Genomic DNA, 20179 nt, shown 5'->3' with positions numbered 1-20179 from the left:
GTTAAAGCTGGCAAAGCCAGTGCACATGCATGTGCATGGAGTGAGATTTTAATTCTGTCTGATTAAAAGAATGAGAACCTTTTCCTAACTCAGGATGTCTGTCACTGAAATTCATGCTCTCCACATATGTTTAACCATAGCATGAGAAAGGAGATTTCTCAGTTGAATAAATTGTAAATACAATAAAATAAGAAGGGTGACAAAGTGTCCATTGAAATCACAACCTTCACCATTAAGATGACATAACATAGTACATGTCCATAAAATATTATGATAAGAAAAGTTCCATTATTCCAGACAATGTCTTGGGTTAAGGCTTCTTATTGTTAATGGACACAAACAGAGGAATGCTTTTTGCTTCTTCTGGCTTTGTAGTTGTTGACACAGGAAGAGGCATTCTATGGATTTGCAAAGAGAACAAAGAAGGGCATGTCGACCAGGCCAAGGTTCATCTTCTAGTTGACTATTTCAGGCTTTGAACCCTATTTGGGTTCAAATAATCTTAATTGATCATCAACATTTATTTGCAATAGTTCTGAGTCCTGTTAATACTGTTGATTTTTATAAGTTTATAAACGATGTTGAAAAAACATATATTCTTTAGGAGTCCAACTGAGAAAATGTTATCAAATTTTAGTTCTCATTTACAAGACATTTTTTCCATTTTCTATTTTTCATTTCTTCATCTTTCTCTTGGTGTTATCTAATTCTGAGAAAGGGATCTTAAAGTCTCCTACTTTTATTCAGTCACTATTTTTGAAATTCTATTAATTTTTGCTTTACAGATTTCCATATTTAGACTTTTGGATTGTACAAAGTTAATGCTGACATTTGATTGTAGCCTCTGATTCCTTTTAGCCAAATTTAATTTGTTTTTCTCTGATTATATTGTGATTATCTTTCTTTCATCTGATAGCATGATTGAATCTTCTGCTTTCTAGACTCACTGCATACATGGTAAAGCATATTCTAGCTTTTTATAGTGTATTCATTTCTTTTTTAGTCATGCTTAGCTTTATTTATAGATGCTCAGTGTGCTTAGCATAATGCCTGGTACATAGGAGGCACTTCTTAAGTGTTTATTGATTAATTACTGATTGATTGATATGCTTTTTTAAATCAGTGTCTTGGAGCTTTTTCTTTTGTTAATCAAGCATCACTCCATATCATATCACTGAATATTTTAATTCATTGAAATTTAAAATTGTAAGAATTGATTGTATATTTTCCATTATTATTGTATTTAATATTTTTCTGAATTATGGAGTTTTTTTGTTCTCCTTAAGCTTTTGAAACAATACTTTGCCTCACAATTATTATTCCATTATCTACATTCAGGAGACATTAGTCTCCAGACACTCTTCTCACTCTCCATGGTTTTCCTTCTACCATTACATGTTCCCCAAGTTTTAGAGTTTTCCCGCATGATTGCTTATTCTTTCTTCCTTGTACTAAGTTATCCAATTTTTCCAATCCTTTTTTTCCTCTTTCTTTGTTCCCTCTCAGTTATGTACTTAATTCAAAATACCCCTGATCACTTTCCATCCTCCTTTTGTTCAGCTGCATATTCTTGGTTAGCTGTGCCCAGCTCCATGTTTCTCTCACTATTTTCAGTTCTTCTGTCTATCAAGAAGTGACTGACACATCTAACCTTCGTTCTTTGTGACTCTTAGTTTTATCATTATCTCGGTCTGAATTCTGAAATCTTTCAAAGTTGCTTTTTTCTACAATATTTTAATTACTCTATAGATTGTTCTCCATCTGTTCTTCACTTTGCTGCCCTTCAGTGCATAAATGTGTTCACGCTTTCCTCCAATTGTCGATCCCCTCATTCTTAGAGCATAATGAGACTTCATTCCATTCACCTGCCAACATATATCTAGAGATTTTCCAATGAAAGGACAATTGTCATATGTTTTCTCATACTCAGTAGACAGTCAGGTACACAGGCAGCACCTTCTGAATAGTCAGGTTCAATTAATTGCCAAGATGTCTGTGAACAGGGATTACCTGATTAAACCTCTCAAGGGTGTGATTTAACTGCCTGAATTATTGTGTCGTTCTTGTGTTTGTCCTTCATTTTTGAAGAGGACTTTGACATCAGAGAAATGATGACATGACTTGCCCTTGACTTTGTTTTGAGTGAGGGAGAGCTGTGTAAGGGCAACAGCCTCACTTTTTTCTACTGAGTCATCTGGATCCAGTGACCAGATATTCATCAAGATGACTAGAGGTGACCCAGGATGTAATGGGAGACCTTGGATTCTTTGGCCTTGGGTCTATTCAGGTACTCAGGGTGAGATGAAGCCCATATAGTCAATGGATCTGTTTAAGAAATAGTCAGGGAGTGGCACCTTTAAAAAAAAACAATAAGGAAATCAAACAGGAAGGGAAGGGAAACAGTTACAACTAATAATCACGAGTTAGCCTAGAGGGGTCGAGGAAATAGCACTTGAGTGGAGTTTGGGCAAGAAGCCAGTCTATGGGCTTCAGAGTGCAGTAGTATTAAGGTTTAAGATCATCAGGGGAAAGGACAGCAGAGGAGAGGACAGGATAGGGCAGGACAGGAGAGTCTAGATTATCCACATTACCAATAGTAATTGATGATGCTTTTAGATAAATACTTTCTATCAACTTAAGGAAAAAATCTATTTTATGAGTATCCTTTTTTTTTAATAGAAATGAGTGTTGTATTTTATCAAAAGCTTTTCCCACACATATGGATACAATCTCATGATTATAAGAAGAACCATAGGCCACAACACACAAAGCCTCAAGTTTTAGGCACAAGAACTGTGGTACAGAGTTCCCTGTGCCACAGAAGCAGAGATCTACTTTAAAATCCGGGAAAAGGGTTATTATCATGAGTAAGAAGCAAAGAAGAAAAGAAAAGACCTAGAATCTTTTTATGGGCACAAGGACCAAAACACAAATACCAAAAAGGTCAGCATTGGACCGTACTGCCATCTGTAACTTCAGAAGGGAGTAGGAACTGATCGGAAGCACAAAGAACTTTCTTGGAAAAGATCTGGAAGCATTTTGAAACCCAAATGAGAAAAATAGAAGAAAAACTGGCCAATGATTTTAAAAATATGAAAAAAGAATTTACTGTAGATAACACCTCCTTAAAAAGGAAAATTGAACAAATGAAAAAAGAAGTATAAAACCTAACTACTGAAAATAACTCCTTTAAAGGAACAATTGGACAGAAGGAAAACGAGATGGAAAAGTTAATTGAAGAAAATAATCTCATAAAAAGTATAATGGGGCAAGTAGAAGCAAAGGAATCTCTGAGACATCAAGAATTAGTCAAATATAATCTGAAGAGTGAAAAGATAGAAGAAAATGTCAAATATGTAATTGGAAAAACAACTGACCTGGAAAAAATCCAGGACAGAAAAATCTAAGGATTATTGGTCTGCCAGAAAACCATGATGAAAAAAAGAGCCTGGGCAATATTATCCAAGAAATCAGCAAGGAAAATTCCCCAGAAGTGCTAGACCCAGAGAGCAAAATGGGCACAGAAAAAATCCAGCATTCACCTCCTGAAAGGGACCCGAAACTTAAAAACAACAAGGAATATCGTTGTCAGCCAGAACTACCACATAAAGGAGAAAATACTGCAGGCAGCCAGAAAGAAACAATTCAAATACTGAGGAACTACAGTCAGGATCACACAGGACCTTGTAGTTTCTATATTAAAGGGTCAAAGGAATTGGAAAGTAATATATTGTAAGGCAAAGGAGCTGGGACCACAACCAAGAATCAAGTACCCAGCAAAGTTGAGCATAATATTTCAGTCAAGGAGATGGACATTCAGTGAAGTAAGAGATTTCCATACCTTCCTGATGAAAAGGCCAGAACTCAATAGAAAATGAGATCTTCAAACCCAGTTCTCAAGAGAGGCATAAAAAGGTATATGGGGGGGAAAAAAAGCTTGTTATTCAGTATGGGCAAACTGTTTACATTCCTACAAGGGAAGATGATACTTGTCAATCTTGAGAATTGTACGTTTATTATGAAATGTAAAAGGGATAAATACAGACAGCGGGAGCGGGTTTAAACTCAATGATGTGATGACAACAAATGTGATTCAAGGGTGTGAAAAGACTGTAATGGGACATGTGAAAAGGAGGAGGCAGAAAAAAATAAATTTCATCACAGGAAGAGGCACAAGAATATATTACATTAGAGGGAAAGAGGGGAGGGAGATGAGTATTTTTTGAGATATACTCTCACTGATTGCATTCAAGGAGGGTAAAACAAAGTACAAAGACAAAGATCTGGGAATGGAGTGAGAGGTGGGGAGGGGGCGTGTAGGGGGCCTTTTCTAGGGGTTCTGGTTTCAACCTTCTTTTCTGTTCAGAGACCTTTCCTCATCCTCTCAACACCTTCCTCCACCTCTACCTACCTAGAATGTCTCTGTGTTGTCTTTTTTCACTCAGGGGCATCTGGGTTCCTCTAATAGAAGGGAAGGAGCCCTGAGAACAGATTGCTGCTGTTTGTTGCTGTGTCCCCTGCACCTGGCATAGTGCCTGGCACACGGTGAGTTCTGAGCAATGGCTCATAGTTGGATTTGTCTGAACAGCTGAGGATGTTGTTTTAGCAGCTGAGGATGTTGTTCACACTCTGGCGACTAAGAGAGTTCTGAAATGCCCCCTAATATGGTGGAACACTGGGAGGGGCAGCTCTGCATCTGCCCTGTGCTCAGGGGGAGGGGCTGGGAAGATAGCATCAGCTGAGCCCTCCCCTCCCTACCAAGCCATAGGGCAGGAGACCAAGAGCTCAGGGGCCAAGAGCCCCAGGGGTCATTTCCAGCCTAATTCAATCCCAAACTCATTCCAATGTCTCCCTCGGGTGGCCAAAGCGAAATGGGAGCCCCAAGGATTGTCAGGAGGAAGGTCCTTTATTTTGTTGGCTTTCCTTTTGGAATGGAAAATCCTTGAAAACAAGAATAGTCTTTCCTTTTGCTTGAATTTATATTATTAATCATTAGCATAGTTGAGGGAGGAAAAGAACTCTCATGTTCACCATTGTTTAGAGACACTGTTCATACAGTAAAAATGGGATCAGAATCTCATTTTCCAGATTCATGGAATAGATTCACATCAGAATATGAAGTGTTCCCTAGTTCAAAAAATTGTCATAATATTTGAATACCCATTTTTCAGAGGAAGAAACCCAAATGATCATTAATCATATAAATGTAAGCTTTAGTTGTATAAAACAAAAAATTTTAAACAAAGCTACTGCTCCCTGGGAAGATGGCAGAATAGGTCAGAAAATCCCAGGCTCTCTAGATGTACTCCAGAAGTGAGATAATAATTGTAGGCTCAGAGGGAACATAGAGAACCAAAAATAAATAAAAATAGGCTAAGAAATGTGGTCCTCCTGGGACAATCAGGGAAGACATGAAGAAATATCCCAGAAGAAATTTCATCCCTGTGCTGATGTCTGGTTAAACAACCACCAGCAAGCCCTGGCATTAGCTGGGTTGGGAGACTGCCTCAGCCCCAGCCACAGGAACTTTTTTCCCTGGAACACTTAGGGGAGTAGAGTGTCTGCTTCAGAGAAGAAGGAGAGAACATCTGCTCACAAGGAATGCCAGACCATGCTGTGAATGGAGACATGTCTGGTTATAAGGAATCAACAGATGCTGTGAGTGCAAAAGCAGTGGGGCAGGGACTCAATTACCTCTGGGCACTTACAGGAGTCAGCAGGTCTTGGTTTTGGCTCCAGGACAGAGGGGAAAACTGAAGGAGGAGCTGAGACCATAGGCACCATCCCCAATCCCCCAGGACTAGAGCTGATTACAAAAACATAGCTGGTACAGACTAAAAAACAAAGGAGAACATTCAACTATGGAGAATTACTATGGGGAAAGAAAAGACTGGGGTTCATCTATTGAAGGAAACAAAAATCATTCGACCCCCATGTCAAATGTCCACCTGCCCAAATAGAATTCAAAGCAGAACTTTAAAAAAACTTCAAAATTCAAAAGAGAGAGACTGAGATAAACTGAAAGAAAACAAACAAATCAAGAATGCTCTAAGAAAAACAAGATTATGTAAAGAAAGCCAACCAATTAGAAAAGGAGATGCAGAATATTAAAGAACAAAATGAGCCTTTGAAAATTAGAAGTGAATCAGGAGAAGCTAATAAAATTATGATACATATATAATGAAATAAAATATAAAGAATGAAAAAATGGAAGAGAATGAGAAATATTTCACTAGAAAAACAATGGATCTGGAGAGCAGACCAAGGAGAGAAAACATAAGAATAACTGGACTGCATGAAAGCTATGACATCAAGATGAATCTTGATACTAATATAAAAATAATAAAGGAAAATTTCCCTGAGTCATTGGAACAAGAGGGGAAAGTAGAAATAGAAAAAAAGTCTACCAATCACCACCCAAACGATGGTGATTGGAAAAATGTGGAAAACCCATAAAAATATTATAGTAAAATTCTGAAACCACAGCTCAAGTATGAAATATTATGAGCAACAATTAAATGAAAATTTCAATAATTTTGCCACAATTATAATCACATGAGACCTAGCGGTGGTGTCAGTAAAAGACAACAGGACTTGGAGCCCAATATATATTGAAGAGAAAATGAACTGAGATTGTAGCTGAAAATATCATACCCAGCAATGCTGAGTACAATCCTCAGGGAAAGAAAAAATGGACATTTAATGAAATGTCAGACTTTCCAGACTTTGTTAAAAAAGAAAACAGACCTGAACTTAAGAGAAGATTTGCCATACAAGAGCCAAGAGAGATACAAGATACATAGCAAACACTAATTACAAGGGATTTAATAAGGACAGACAGCTCATCTTTTATGTACTTAAAGTGTATGTCTAAGATTGTCATTAGTAATTGGGTAGATAGATGGAAAGACTGGTGGTAGATGTGAGCATGATATGAGTTCAAAAAGTAAACCCTTGAGGAACACCTAAAAAGAATAATTATCTTATACAAAAGAAGTTCAAAAGGAAGATCCAACACAGACGCATTAGATGGGGGAGGAAAGCTGGTAGTCCTGGAAACCTAGTTTCATTGGGAATGGGTTCAAGAGGGAACAATACATATAAAATTTATCTGAAAGTGTATAAAAGTCTTCTAAATCCAGAAAGAAATGAAATGCTAAATGGATGGAGGGATCCCTTTCTCATATTTTTCTTTTTCTTTTGTCATTGTGAACATAGTTATCACTCTTCCATGGCCAAGAGTAATAATCAGCCTCATCCTCAGTCATGAGCCTGAGTCCCTGAGCCCCTCCCTCTTTCCACAGATGGAATTCGAGAATCGGGCAGGGATCCCCAAGGACTAGTCTCTAGAATCCTAAGTCAACAGGAGAGACCTTCAAAATTGCTGCTGATACCAGGATACAAAGCAGTTCTCAGTACTATCCTAAATAGAGTATATACTGGCTGAATTCTAAGACCCAGAGGTGGGTAAGGGAATACATAGAAAGCCATAGAACCTGGAAGGAAGGGAAAGAGGAGGCAGAGTGGTCTATTTCCCAAGAAGATCCCGACCCTCTAAATACAGCAACATCCACTTGGGGTCCCTGAAGGGGGCTGAACTGGTGCTGTGGAACACTCAGAGCCTGGTGAAATAGCAGACATCTAGGTCACCCACTGCATCTCATGACATTGACAATCATCCTGACTTTTGTCCTTTCACTGGAAGAGAGTGAGACAACTCTGCGCACCTGTGCCGAACTTAAATCCTGTTTTCCTGCAAGTCAAGACATCACCCATGATAGCACTGAGCCTCTAAGAAACGAGGACAGCATCTGTAGTGGTAATTCAAAGGGGAAGGTCTTTCCTATTCATTAATAGGCTCATGTATCCTGCATAAATCACATGGAAGTTTAAGTCACAAATGGTGGGAAGAGCTTCCTGAACTGGTAGAACAGGAAGGGTGGAGCAGAGCTGGGAGCAAGTTGGTGAGAGCAGTTAGAGAAGAAGAGAGAGGACACAGGCAGGTACAGATAGTCTTCTGAGCATTTTCTTGAGGGAAGGCTGTGGTGGAGGGTGTGTGTGTGTCAGGGCTTGGGAATGACTTTGTTCTCTGCAGTGCCAATGTGTACTGACTTCTTGGTTCCTGTGATGGATTTGGCTTCCTGGTATTGGAATAAATGTTTTTCTTTTTTCTTCTGTGTGGAGAGTCTGTTATACTTTGTGATTCAGAACTTCACCATCATGTTCATAGTCACCACCAGTGCTGTGAATATTGCCTTGGCGATAAAGAATTTCCCAAGGGCATCGTATCCCTTCCAATCAAAAGGAAGAGATTGGTTTACTTTTGTTACTGTAGGTTCACCATCTGGCACTTAGGAGAAGTCCTTAAAAATGGTTATTATTTGTTGTCCTTATTCTTTAGAACATTTTTGTAGCTTAAGAGTCAGGCAATTTGTATTCATCAAGAGCAGCTTACTCTATGCTCAGTTTTCTAGATTCTTAACTCTCAATGGACTATTTTGTGTTCCAATATTTTCAGGCCAAAGGTGTTTGATGGGGACAGAGAAAACAGAAGCCAAAGAATCTTTGAGGAGATCAGCCTTCTATTTTTCTGAGGGACCTCACTCCTACCCCACCCATCCCCCATCAGGATACATCCTCTGCCTTCAGTATTCTCATTCTTTCGGCCAAAAGTGACAGAAACCATGCCCTCTCCATTGTCTGGAACATTCCTCATTAGTCTCAGCTGTGTCTGGGATTCCTGTGTCAGTGAAATTGTTCTGTAGAACTGACCCTTCCTTCTATGTCTTTCCTGTGGCCAGGGAATTTCCCAGACCCTCTTGTAGAGATTCAGGGAATGATCTTGAACTACATAGCTTCATGATGGAAGGGGTTGTTTTGAGGATTCTCTAACCTTTTGGGGGGAATTATTATTTTCTTTCACTGAATTCTACTATTGAGGACTTACATTCTTTCCTCCTAACATTTAGATTAACTGAAACGTCTTCCATTAATATAAGCCTAGTCTGACTAAAATATGATGCATGGAATCATAGTTTTAAGAGAGGACTATTTGACCTCCCTCAGCTAGGAGGCCAAGAAAGATTTTCAGCTTCCCAAAGACATTTTACTATTTGTGGAAAAGATTCCACTACCTAACCATATGAATAAGGATTTCCTTAACCTAGATTCTTGGTTGTCTTTGGGTTACATCACCTGTTTTTCCCCTATTAATCTAATGCAACGTCTTTAAAATGAAAGCTTTCAGTTCTGTGAAGGTAGGATTCTGCAAATTCAGTGTTTAAATCTGTAATTTTCTCCCGGGAGTTTGTGGAACTCGGGACAGGCTGACTCTTTGGGAATCCATCTGTTAATTAGTAACCTTGACCAAGCACCTACTACGTTCTAGTATCTGGGCCAGGGACTGGAGATACTCAGATGGGTCTCTCTTTCAATCCCTGCCTAAGAGCACCCCTGTTTCTCCAGCCCCAGTGTCCCTCATTCTACCCTTGGTAATCCCAGATTTCTTTAGTGAGGCTCAAACTTGAGATCACCAAGTTCAGTACAGACCAGAGCTTCATTCACAGAATGTCTCATACAGTAATTAGTCATCATTTATTAAATTCTAATTTTTAAGGAATTATTTTCTTCAGCAAGTTTTTGTACTTCCTTTCCCATTTTGTCAGTCCTATGTTTTTTTTTGGAATTCTTTTGCTCTGCACATTTTTGTGTATCTTATGCCATGAAATGGACTCTTTTACTAACAACTTTCTGCTACTACTCTAATTTTTTCCTCAATATTTCTTCTAATTCTCTAACTTATTACATGCATTCTAAGCTCTTCTAGGAATTCCTGTTGGACCTGAGATCAAATTAGATTTTTCCTTGAAGCCTTGCACATTGCCAATTTGATGCTATTCTCCTCACCTAAGTTGATGCCTTGACCCTTCATATTACAAGGATCTCTTTCTGTACTCAAGGTTTTTTGGCTGTTTGCTCATATTTTCTGTCTTTTTTGGGACATGGTGTTTTAACGTGAGAGTTGGGCTCTGGTTGTGCACTGCCCTAAGCTTTTAGTGTTGGGGCTTTGGGTCTTGCTGCTGTCCTTCCCTGGCAATCTGGGCTAAGCTGCTTGCTGTCTCTGGAGGGCAGATTTCCCTGGTGGTTTGGCAGTGGGATGTCCCTGTGGGTCTGACCTGGGACTGGGCTTAGCTATTTACCTGCAAGGGTTGCAATGGAAACATAGGCTTATTTGGCCAGTCCCACTTCACTCCTGGTGATCACTGGGGTCAAGGCCTCCCTGGTGGCTTTTGGTAAGGGTAGGCTCATTGGGGTGTGGCCTTGTGAGCTGCACAGATTGCTGCCTTTACTGGGAGACTGCTGAATTGCAGGAGGGTGAATTGCCCCAGACTTGCAGCCTTACTGCAGGCCTCCTGCTGTGGACTCTGCTGGTTCTGCTCTTAGACCCTATTCTCCTACCAGCCCAGTGTGATAAACTTTTTCTGCCTGTCTGCTAAGCTGCTTCCCTGCTCCCAGATCAGACTGAGTCAGTTTTTTTACTTCTTTTGGAGGGAACTTGGGGAGGACTTCAGAGGGTTCCTCTTCTCCATCCTGGCACCAAAACAGCCTCCAAAGCTTGGAAGAGGCGGAAAGAGCCCTTCGGGGGGCAGCACAACTCAAAGCATGAGAGGGGATCATGTGGAGGCAGGGAAAGAGGGAGCAGGTGAGGGTGTGAGGAAGGGGAGACTTAGAGGGAGAGGGTCATTGGGGGAGGGTTTCCCAGGGAGAAGAGCAGGGAGGGAGAAGGGGAGGAAGGGGCCAGAAAGTGAAGTTGTTTCTGTCCTGTGCTCACCAAGCACCTCTCTGGAGCCTAGAGGGGAGGGCACAGGGGGAGAAGGCCTGGCAGGGTTTTTGTCTCACTTTCCCCTCAGTCTGTGTCACTGTGTACATCAGGACCACTATCCCACACCTGACAGTAATAATCAGCCTCATCCTCAGCCTGGAGCCCAGAGATGCTCAGGGTGGCTGTGTTCCTTGACTTGGAGCCAGAGAATCTGTCAGGGATTCCCGAGGGCCTGCTGTTATCATAATATATCACCAGCTTAGGGGCCTGACCAGGTTTCTGCTGGTACCAGTATACACTGTAGCTACGAAGTCCGTTCCCAGCACAGGAGATGGAGGCTGTCCCTCCCAGGGTTTTGGACACTGAAGGAGGCTGAGTCAGCACATAGGAGGCCCCAGAACCTGCAAGGGAAGGAAAGAAGAGATTGGTCACAGGCAGGGGTCTATCTCCCCAGAGGGGACACTGTCCCCTGAAGCAGCTTCAGGATGAGCTCAAGTCAGTAGTATGCCTGACCTCAGACTCTGTGGGGCCTGAGCCACAGGGAGGAGTCCCTGGGCATCCTCACCTGTGTAGACAGTCAGGAGGGAGAACAGCAGAGAAATCCAAGCCATGGTTAAGAGCCTCTGTGTCCTAAGGATCCCCAGATGGGGCTGGGCTCCCCCAGGGCTCACTTAAGACCAGCCCAGGCCCTGCTGGGAGGAGGCCCCCACATGCAAATCTGCTCCTGCTCTGGACACCTGAAAGAGAGGCCTCAGGTGGTGACTGACTGACTCTGTGGGTTCCTTAGGCAGAGGAGGCAGGTCCTTTCTCTGGCAGGGGAGGGTAATAAAAGCCCCTGAGGTCATTTCCTCCTCTGAGATTCTGGGATTCTTGGAGTCAGGTTCCTTCCTACTCAGGACTATGTATGATGCTGCAGGACCTTGTCACTGTAACTGAACTGTTTTGTCCTCCTACACCTTCCCTGTACCCTGGAGCCTTCTCCCCATGGACCTGCCCCCATGCTGCCCCTTCCCCCATTGATGAGTTCCCCCAGGCACTGCTTGGGGACAGCCAGACTTCCTCCCCTCCAGATGTGGTTGGGACTCTGGAGGATTCAGGAGCATAGGGAGTGGGGCCTTCTCTCCCCCATCACTGTTGGCTCCTTTCAGCAGGTGTTTTCCAATTAGGATGTGAGCTCCATCAAGGCAGGGACTCTATTTATCTGCACTGGAGTCCCCAGCCCTAAGCATAGGGCCTGACACATGAAGGAATTAAGAAATACCTGTTGCCTTGCCTGGCCTCTAATCCAGAGCTTCCTCATGACCATCCAAAGAAGAGCCATAACAGTGAGTGGACCCAGCTTCTGCCCCCACATCCCGGGGTCTTCTGCTACTCAGGCCTCCCAAGAGGAGGAAGGAAGTCAGGCACATCCTCACTCTGGGGTCCACTTCTCCATTGATAAAAGGACAGGGATTGGACTGAAGTGTCTCTAACTTCCCTAACAGCTCTGGCCTTAAATGATCAAGCCCAAAAGTCCTGTTTTCATCTGGAATTCACCACAGACTCCAAACACTGAGGCCCTTGGGGAGCCAAAATTAAGGGCCTAAGGGATTTGGGAAGTGTCTCCTAAAAAGGTGGGGCATTGGGAAGGGTAGCTCTGCATCTTCCCCCAACTCAAGAGGAGAGACTGGGACCGCAGAGGCAGGTGCACCTCCCCAGGACACAGGGCAGGAGACCAGGAGCTCAGGGGCCAAGAACCCCAGGGGGCATTGACAGCCTAACTCAGAACTTCCAAGGACCACACAGTTGGGGCTGGTACCCACAGGCTCTCTTATCCTTCACAGGCCACAGGCATGCAAAACTTCCCCTACCTCAATCTCTCCTGAGTGCCTGTGGGCTGGTCTTTGGCTTCCACCAGAGCAGAGGCTGAAGGGACTCTGGGGCATAAGCTCCTGGCTCAGTTGGGAAAAACTGCATCTTATCCAACAGTGCCCTCTACAGGCAGAGGCCGGTAAGTACAGCTTCTTCAGGGAAGTACATTCCTGTTATTTTCAACGTCCTATGGGAGTGTAACACCAGGTAATATTACCCTGGAAAATAAAAAATAACGGCATAGGAGAATCCAGCAGCCTGGGTTTTCAAGGCTGAGACAGCTGGAGATTCCTGGAGGACTTCCAATGAGCTAGGATTTCACCTCCTAGAACACTGTGAAGAATCTTAACACCTTTTTGACAAAGATATTGGGAACCAATGAGCCTGGTGAATGACTCAAAAAGACTCTCGGGGCTAAAAACAACCAACACTGGAGTCCAGTGGTAAGGACAAAGTTGAATGAGTTTTCAGGAGATCTCATTGATGTGGTTTGTGGTTTCCAGTTAGACAATACAGATTAGGATTATCAGAGGAGAGGGGACAGAAGCTTGTGTGTTAGTGGAGTAACAACAGTGGAAAGTGCAAATGTCTTTAGAATCCAGAGTTCCCAGTCCCAGAGAACACTGTTGTGGTGGAGGAAATGATGAATTTGTAGACTTGGAAAAATACGGACAAACTAAGATTTATGAAAGAAGATGTTATTCATCCTCAGAGAAACAGAGGGTAGATAAGTACAGTATAGTCTTAAATAGATGCACTTGAATGCAAACATTTATACATGAGTATGATTATTGATATCTGAGTACATGTATGTGTAAGTATATGTCTGTGCACAGGTGCCTGTGTTTATGTGTATTTGTGTGTCTTCCTGTGTATGTGGTAGTATGTGTATATATAAGCATATATGTATGTATGTTTATGTATATGTACATATATACTTGTCTGCATTTAATTATGCCTTCTGGGGTGGGAGGGTGAAAAGAACAAATTAAAAAGCTCACAGCTGAGAACACAAGAAAAATTCCAAGGGAACAAAGAAAAGATGGACAGCTCTCAGTGCAGTGCATAGCATTTATTATACAGGCTTTCCTGAAATGGAAATTTCTTGCTGCATATTTAGAATCCTCCCCCACATTCTGCTGTGCACATTACAATTATTTTTACTTTCCTCATTTTTTATTGTTTTCACTTTGGCTTTTAAATTTGTTTCTTTTTCTTTGCTTAGTTTGTATTTAAAAAAATTAGAAACATTAAGTTGCTATTCTCTCATTGAGACCTTCTTCAATCAGCTGCTTCCGTGTCTGTTTCTATCTGATATTTTGCCCTTTTTGTCTGAAAGAGCTCTTTTTGAGAGATATTTACAAGCATCATGTCATTTTATCTTCACAACTACCATGAGAGGTAAATGTATGTGTAGGGGACAGGATTGGAACCTGGATCTTCCTGGATCCAGGCCCATTACTTTATCCACTACATCACCTAAGTACAATGTGACATTCACAGAGCCCACCTCAGCCCTGAATACCCTGGCACAATACTGAATGGCACAATACCACAGACTCTTCACATGGAAGGCAGAACCAAAGTATTTATTCAGACACCAGAAAGACAAATCCATCACAGTGACAAAAATCTATACACGATAACAATGCAGAGAACAACACCATTCCCAAGCTTCCCCCTGCTAGGCTTCCCAAAACCAGGTCCATCGAAGAAATCACAAGCAGGCTCTCTTAAACACAATCACAATCTCTCACTTACACTAGCCAGAAACCTGATCACCTGCATCCTTCCTAGCTCTGACTGCTCTCATGACTGTAATGGCAATTTAAATGGAAAGGTCTTTGTCATTCATTAATGGGCCCATATGACCTGTTTAAATCACCTGGAGGCATGAGACACATGTGGTGGGAGGAGCTTGCTGAACAAGTGGAACAGGAAAGTTGGAGCAGAACCGGGAAGAAGTGAGTGAACAAGGTGAAGGCAGAGAAGAGGGGACACAGGTAGGCAGGCAGACATGGCAAGACTCTGTCTTTTGAGTGTTTACTGGTGAGAAGGTCTTGGCACAGGGTTGGTGGAGGCTTGGGAATGGCTTTGCTTACAGTGGTGATTATGTTCTTCTTCTAAATTCTTGGTCATCATTACAGATTTTGCTTTCTGGTTCTGGAATTTGGCTTCCTAGTGTCTAAATAAATATTTTTCTTCTGCTTTGTATATGGAGTATCTTTATACATTATGATTGACAACTGTGCCAGCATATTCCTAGTCACCACCAGCGCTGTGAATATTGCCTTGGTGATATATTTGTTGTCATGAACAGGATCTCAGAGTATAAAATCTCTATTTGGAGGCAGAAAAGAATTAGAGGAAGAAACTAGTATCCCAGGTTGGGATGACTGAATGTATTTTTTCACTCACTAGAGCATGGGTTAAAAGCATTGGACCCTGTGATAACCGGGAAGCAAGGATACAGGAGGGGGAACCAGGAGACTTGGAAAGGTGTTTGCAAGGAATTCCAAGTAGCCTAGAGAAGGAGTGGAAGGGGTAAGTAGGAGAGGATGAATTTTATTAACAGGTTATAGTATTATGTGTAAAAACAGAGAGGAGCTACTGAAGGAAAGCATTCAGATGGAAAAAGAGTTATCCACTTTGCATGGAATTCTCAGCTTTCAGGCTCTCCTTTAAAAGATCAGGCTGGGGTAAGGGGCCTGTCATATGGAAGAAAAGACTGTTCATTTAGCTCAGAAGAAGCTGAAGGTTGACAAAAGAAATGCGCATTCTGACCTTTGTACGGGATCAGTCTAGTTGCCACTGTGTCATAAGGAAGTCAGAACAAGGAAGTGAAATAATGTTAGAAGGAAAAGTTTCTCAGGCAGAAGCATGCCCAATAAGGAGGCAGAAACAGCAGAACCAAGGAGGTGGCACAGTGTTTAGGGAAGTGATTGAGGATTTAACTCCGCAGGAGGTCACAGATATTTGGAGTCAGTTCTCCCAGTGGATGGGAGAAGCATTAATATCTTGGAGAATGAGTATCAGTGATGAAGGGGCCAGAGGAGCATTTCTAGATAGTGCGGACAGATTGAAATTTATAGCTACGAGAATCCTTTTGTACAGAAAACTTTTACAGATTGCAATACAGAAGGAGGTAAAAATACAACTGATCTGTTACCTTTGGCTGCAGTAGCCAGTATCCTACTGACTGCGTGTGGCCTAGGGGAGACAGACCCTGGCATTCAATTGGGGATTGTATAAGAAAGTTAAAGGAGAAGTCATTCCCCAATTGATAAATGGTCAAAGGATATGAACAGGGAATTTTCAGAGCAAAAAATTAAAACTCTCTATAATCATCTGAAAAAATGCTCTAAATCACTATTGATTAGAGAGATCCAAATCAAAACAACTCTGAGGTGTCACATCACTTCTATCAGATTGAAAAACATGATAAAACAGGAAGATGATAAGTGTTGAAGAAGAAGTGGGAGAGTTGGAATACCGGTGCATTGTTGGTGGAGCTGTGAGCTGATCCAACCATTCTGGAGAGCGATTTGTAACTACATCCAAAGGGTTACAAAAAATGGACATACCCTTTGACCCAGCAGTACATTTCTGGGACTCTATCCCAAAGAGATCATAGAAATGGGAAAGGGTGCCACATGTACAAAAACATTTATAGCAACTATCTTTGTGGTGTCCAAAAGCTGGAAGTCAAGGGGATGCCCATCCATTGGGGAACGCCTGAACAAGTTGTGGTACGTGAATGGAATGCAATACTATTGTGCTATGAGAAATGATGAGCAGGAAGACTTCAGAGAAGCCTGGAAAGACTTATATGAACTGATGCTGTGTGAAAGCAGCAGCACCAGGAGAAATTTGTTCACAGCAACAACCACAGTGTTTGAGGAATTTTTCTGGTGGACTTGGTACTTCGTTGACATGCATGGACTTCGATAATTTTCAATGGACTCTTGAGGTAAAACACCTTCCACCTTCAGAGAAAGAACTATGGAATTGGATCTCAGGCAGAAACAGACCATTTTCTTTTGTATTATGTTATGTTTTGTCTTGTTTTATGGTTTCCCCCATTCAGTTTAATTCTTCTATGCAACATGCATTTAATAGGAAGGTACATGTCAGACCTATATAAGATTGTAGACTGTCTCAGGGAAGGAGTGGAGAGAGGGGGAAGAGTAAGGGGGAGGGAGTGGCAAAAAATCTAAGGTACATGGAAGTGATTGTGGAACACTGAAAACAAATAAAATAATTCAATTTAAAAAATAAATAAAGAAAAAGAAAGTTAAAGGAGGAGTTAATGATGATTGCTATAACGATCAGAAAAGGAGATGGGTACTGTGATACTGCCTTTGCAGTTTGCCCTAGGAATATAATACAGAAGACAGGTTCTCCTATTTGTAAGCATTAATTTATAAACACTTAATGATTTTTAATAAGCACTAAAAATTCGGGAAGTAGAGCACCCTCTCTCTGAGGTGCTGGAGAAGATTTCACAGTTAAGTGACTTAAGGGACTGAGGAAAAGAGAAAATTCCTGAAGAGTGGAATAAATAGTGTTAGAAGTGAGCCCCTTTAACAAGCCCCCACAGTGAGAAACATGCTCACCTTGAATAAAGATCAATGCCTGTTCTGAAATCAGGAAAACTTTAATTAATCTTTACATCCATTCCCCCCAAATGGACGGGTAGCCTCCCCAGCAAGGTTACAGGAGAAATACAACACATGCAGAAAGATGGAGTTTTTATACTGTTTTCTGAACTTTGGGTCTCCCACAATACCGTCCCCTGGCTCCATGTGACTCCATGTTCTCATCTCTGATAGGCCATTCTTCACACAGCAACTTGGGACTGCACATTAGTTTCTGACTTCTATCCTGTCTATGTTAGGTCACAACCTTTGTCACCTAGGAATGTGGAAAATACAACTTTCTTGTCTCCCTCAAAATCCCCCTCCTTTTTTAATTAAAATTCCTATTTCCACACCTAAATCCAATCAATAGATACTTCCTCACATTCTTTCCCCTGTGAATTCTTCCCTTCATTTTTCTCTCCTTTATATAAGTACGGGAAGGGAGCAAAGTTGATTGACATTCACAAAGCACAAGGGGTCAGTCCCCTATCATCAGTACAGATACACAGACTCAAAAGGAACAGGTAAATTAATGAATTGTCCATTTAGAAGTTCCATCTAATACAACAGTCTGGGGAGGAGCATCATCTGATGCAGTTTTCTGGTCTGGATGCTCCTTCAAGTCGTCTTCAGCAAAGCATCTCTGCATCTTCTTTCCTTTATCTTTTTGCTGAAATTCAGGTGTCCACGCTCCTAGCAAACTGACCTTGATAAAATTTTAAATGACCATCCCTAAGTTTTATACACGTGTCACTCTTACAAAATCAAAATTGAAACTTTAACCAATTGTGCTGTTTAAGAAATTCACATTAGAACCCAGTTTTTACACTTTACATTAATTCACTGTTCATTTCCAACATCAGGAGGATGATATTTCAGCAAACATTCAATAACAGGCTCCAGTACTTACATAAATACAATAAATAATCATTTATAACACAGTACATACAACATCATAAAGCAATTCCACCTTCTGGTCACATGATGCTTCTTTTAAAGCATTTACAATATAGACCACAAAGCATTTTTATTTTAACATTTTCCAGCTGAGATAAAAATAATAATGACTATTCATGCTAATCTCATGAGCCCTTGACTGAATTGTCTCCATACTATCATTAAGAATTAAAGGCCCTAATTTATTTTTGTTAAGTCTGAAATTCTAAAACTAATAACTTAATTTTCGACTCAACATCAGATGTTCCGCTACCAACAATCTATTATTTAATCAATCTGGTATTAATTTTACAAAACTTTTGATTTTAGGAATTTACCACTGAGTAGGGACATTTCAGGGAATCAGTATCCCCTTAACTTCATGCCAATTCCAGGAAGGAGTAGATTGTCATTTCGCATTCAGCCAGGCTTAAAGTCTGCCAGGTATCAGTGGGGAAATTAGGTCAGGAGAATCCTACTGCAGCCTAGGCTGAACAGATGTTTTCCTAACTTTCCCATGAGATCACATATTTGCAGTTCATATCAGCATCTCACAGGATTACTGGCATCATGAATCAATGCCTCAGACTGCTTTTCTTTCTATCCATACCTGTGGGTAGACTCAGTAGAACAATCAGTTAACAGTCCCATAAAATCATAAAATAGCAAGCTCCAGCAACCAGTTTCAGACATGACTACAATTTCACATTGGCTAAGGAACTTCTTTTGAAGCAAGTCTTCAGTAGCTTACATGCCTTTCTATCCATGTTCTAGTTCCTGATTAAATAACAATCACAAAATCAAATTTACCATAAAAACCCTAAGTTATTGCTCTAATAGATATACACCTGTTTCCCAAACTACTCTACCCCTTTCTAATCCTGCTCAGTCTGAAAGAAGAGCTGCACATATAAGTTTAAACACCAATTTCAGCTTATGTTCATGAAATGAATTCAAATCAAAACAAACATCTAACTTCTCCATTAATGCAAAATATTACCAGAGGTTACCTGCCTCTAAGAAATTTAGACTGAAATTTTTTCCTCAAACTAAAAGCGTCTCTGATTTAGTGTCAGTAATTTGATTCAGTCAGTTGTATTTACCCAATTGCTCTTTGTAACTTTATTCCAAGTTAGGACCTTTGTCCCTTAATCCAGTGGAGTTTTAGTCCCATTTGTCTAAAAGGTCCCTGGAAAATCTCATCCTAAAAAATTCTTGGTTTTCCCCACGTGAACTGGCTCTCCTGATGCCCATGAGATTTTCTATTACTATGCCCAAATCTGTGTTCTACTTCCCACTCTTAATCCTATCAATCCGAATCCCAGGTTACTGGCAACTCTCATCAAGACCATTCCTGGAACCTCCAGACTGCCTGGGACCACCCAGCCTCCTTCCCCAGAGTCCATCTGTAAGAAAGTTACATCTTGTTTTAGCATTACAAATGTTCAGATCCCCTAAAAATCCACCTAATATTGAGAAATCTCAACAAGGTTTTAGCTTCTTTGGTTGGAAGAAGGCTTGGGGTGAATTCATTTGAGCAGGACTCAGCATGTTATTTTGGGTTCCCAAGTACCCCTAACCTCAACAATTCCATACAATTACAGCTAACTCTAACTCCCAATCTTGTTCTAATGAACAATGATTCAACCTAACATTTATACCTTGGTTTTCTTTCCTTACCTAATCATTCCCATTACAATCAGAAAGAAAGTTCTGTTTCAGGGATTTTGTCTTTCACGAGATGATACCACAATACTCATTTGCCCAATTAATTGAATACAACAAGATTCCACTACTTGCATTTGTGCTTGCATCTTACACTATCTGCTTGGATTATAGAAACATGCCATGTAGATGAAAAGCAAGGAGCTAATCAGATATCATCTCCACCTTATAATCAGACTCAGAAATAGCCAAGGGGAAAACATCC

At 41.1% G+C, this 20179-nt stretch overlaps 1 long non-coding RNA gene and 1 gene segment (V, D, J or C); one reads left to right on the top strand and one right to left on the bottom strand.

Moving 5' to 3' along the window:
- Nucleotides 1–10906: 10906 nt before the first annotated feature.
- LOC140502143 (immunoglobulin lambda variable 3-9-like) lies at nt 10907–11585 on the bottom strand. The segment is given in 2 exon segments: nt 10907–11223; nt 11388–11585. Coding segments are annotated over 2 exon segments (363 nt in total).
- A 2587-nt stretch (nt 11586–14172) lies between these two features.
- LOC140498895 (uncharacterized) overlaps nt 14173–20179 on the top strand; it is a 38581-nt gene continuing 32574 nt past the window's right edge. The window contains exon 1 of the long non-coding RNA XR_011965214.1: nt 14173–14676. This is a non-coding gene — a long non-coding RNA (uncharacterized lncRNA). The remainder of the gene's footprint in view (nt 14677–20179) is intronic.

Source organism: Notamacropus eugenii, chromosome 4 (genome assembly GCF_028372415.1).
Source record: "Notamacropus eugenii isolate mMacEug1 chromosome 4, mMacEug1.pri_v2, whole genome shotgun sequence".
In the NCBI taxonomy this organism is placed as follows: Eukaryota; Metazoa; Chordata; class Mammalia; order Diprotodontia; family Macropodidae; genus Notamacropus; species Notamacropus eugenii.
The sequence above is the reverse complement of the archived record's forward strand: the minus strand, read 5'-3'. Positions and strand labels throughout refer to the sequence as shown.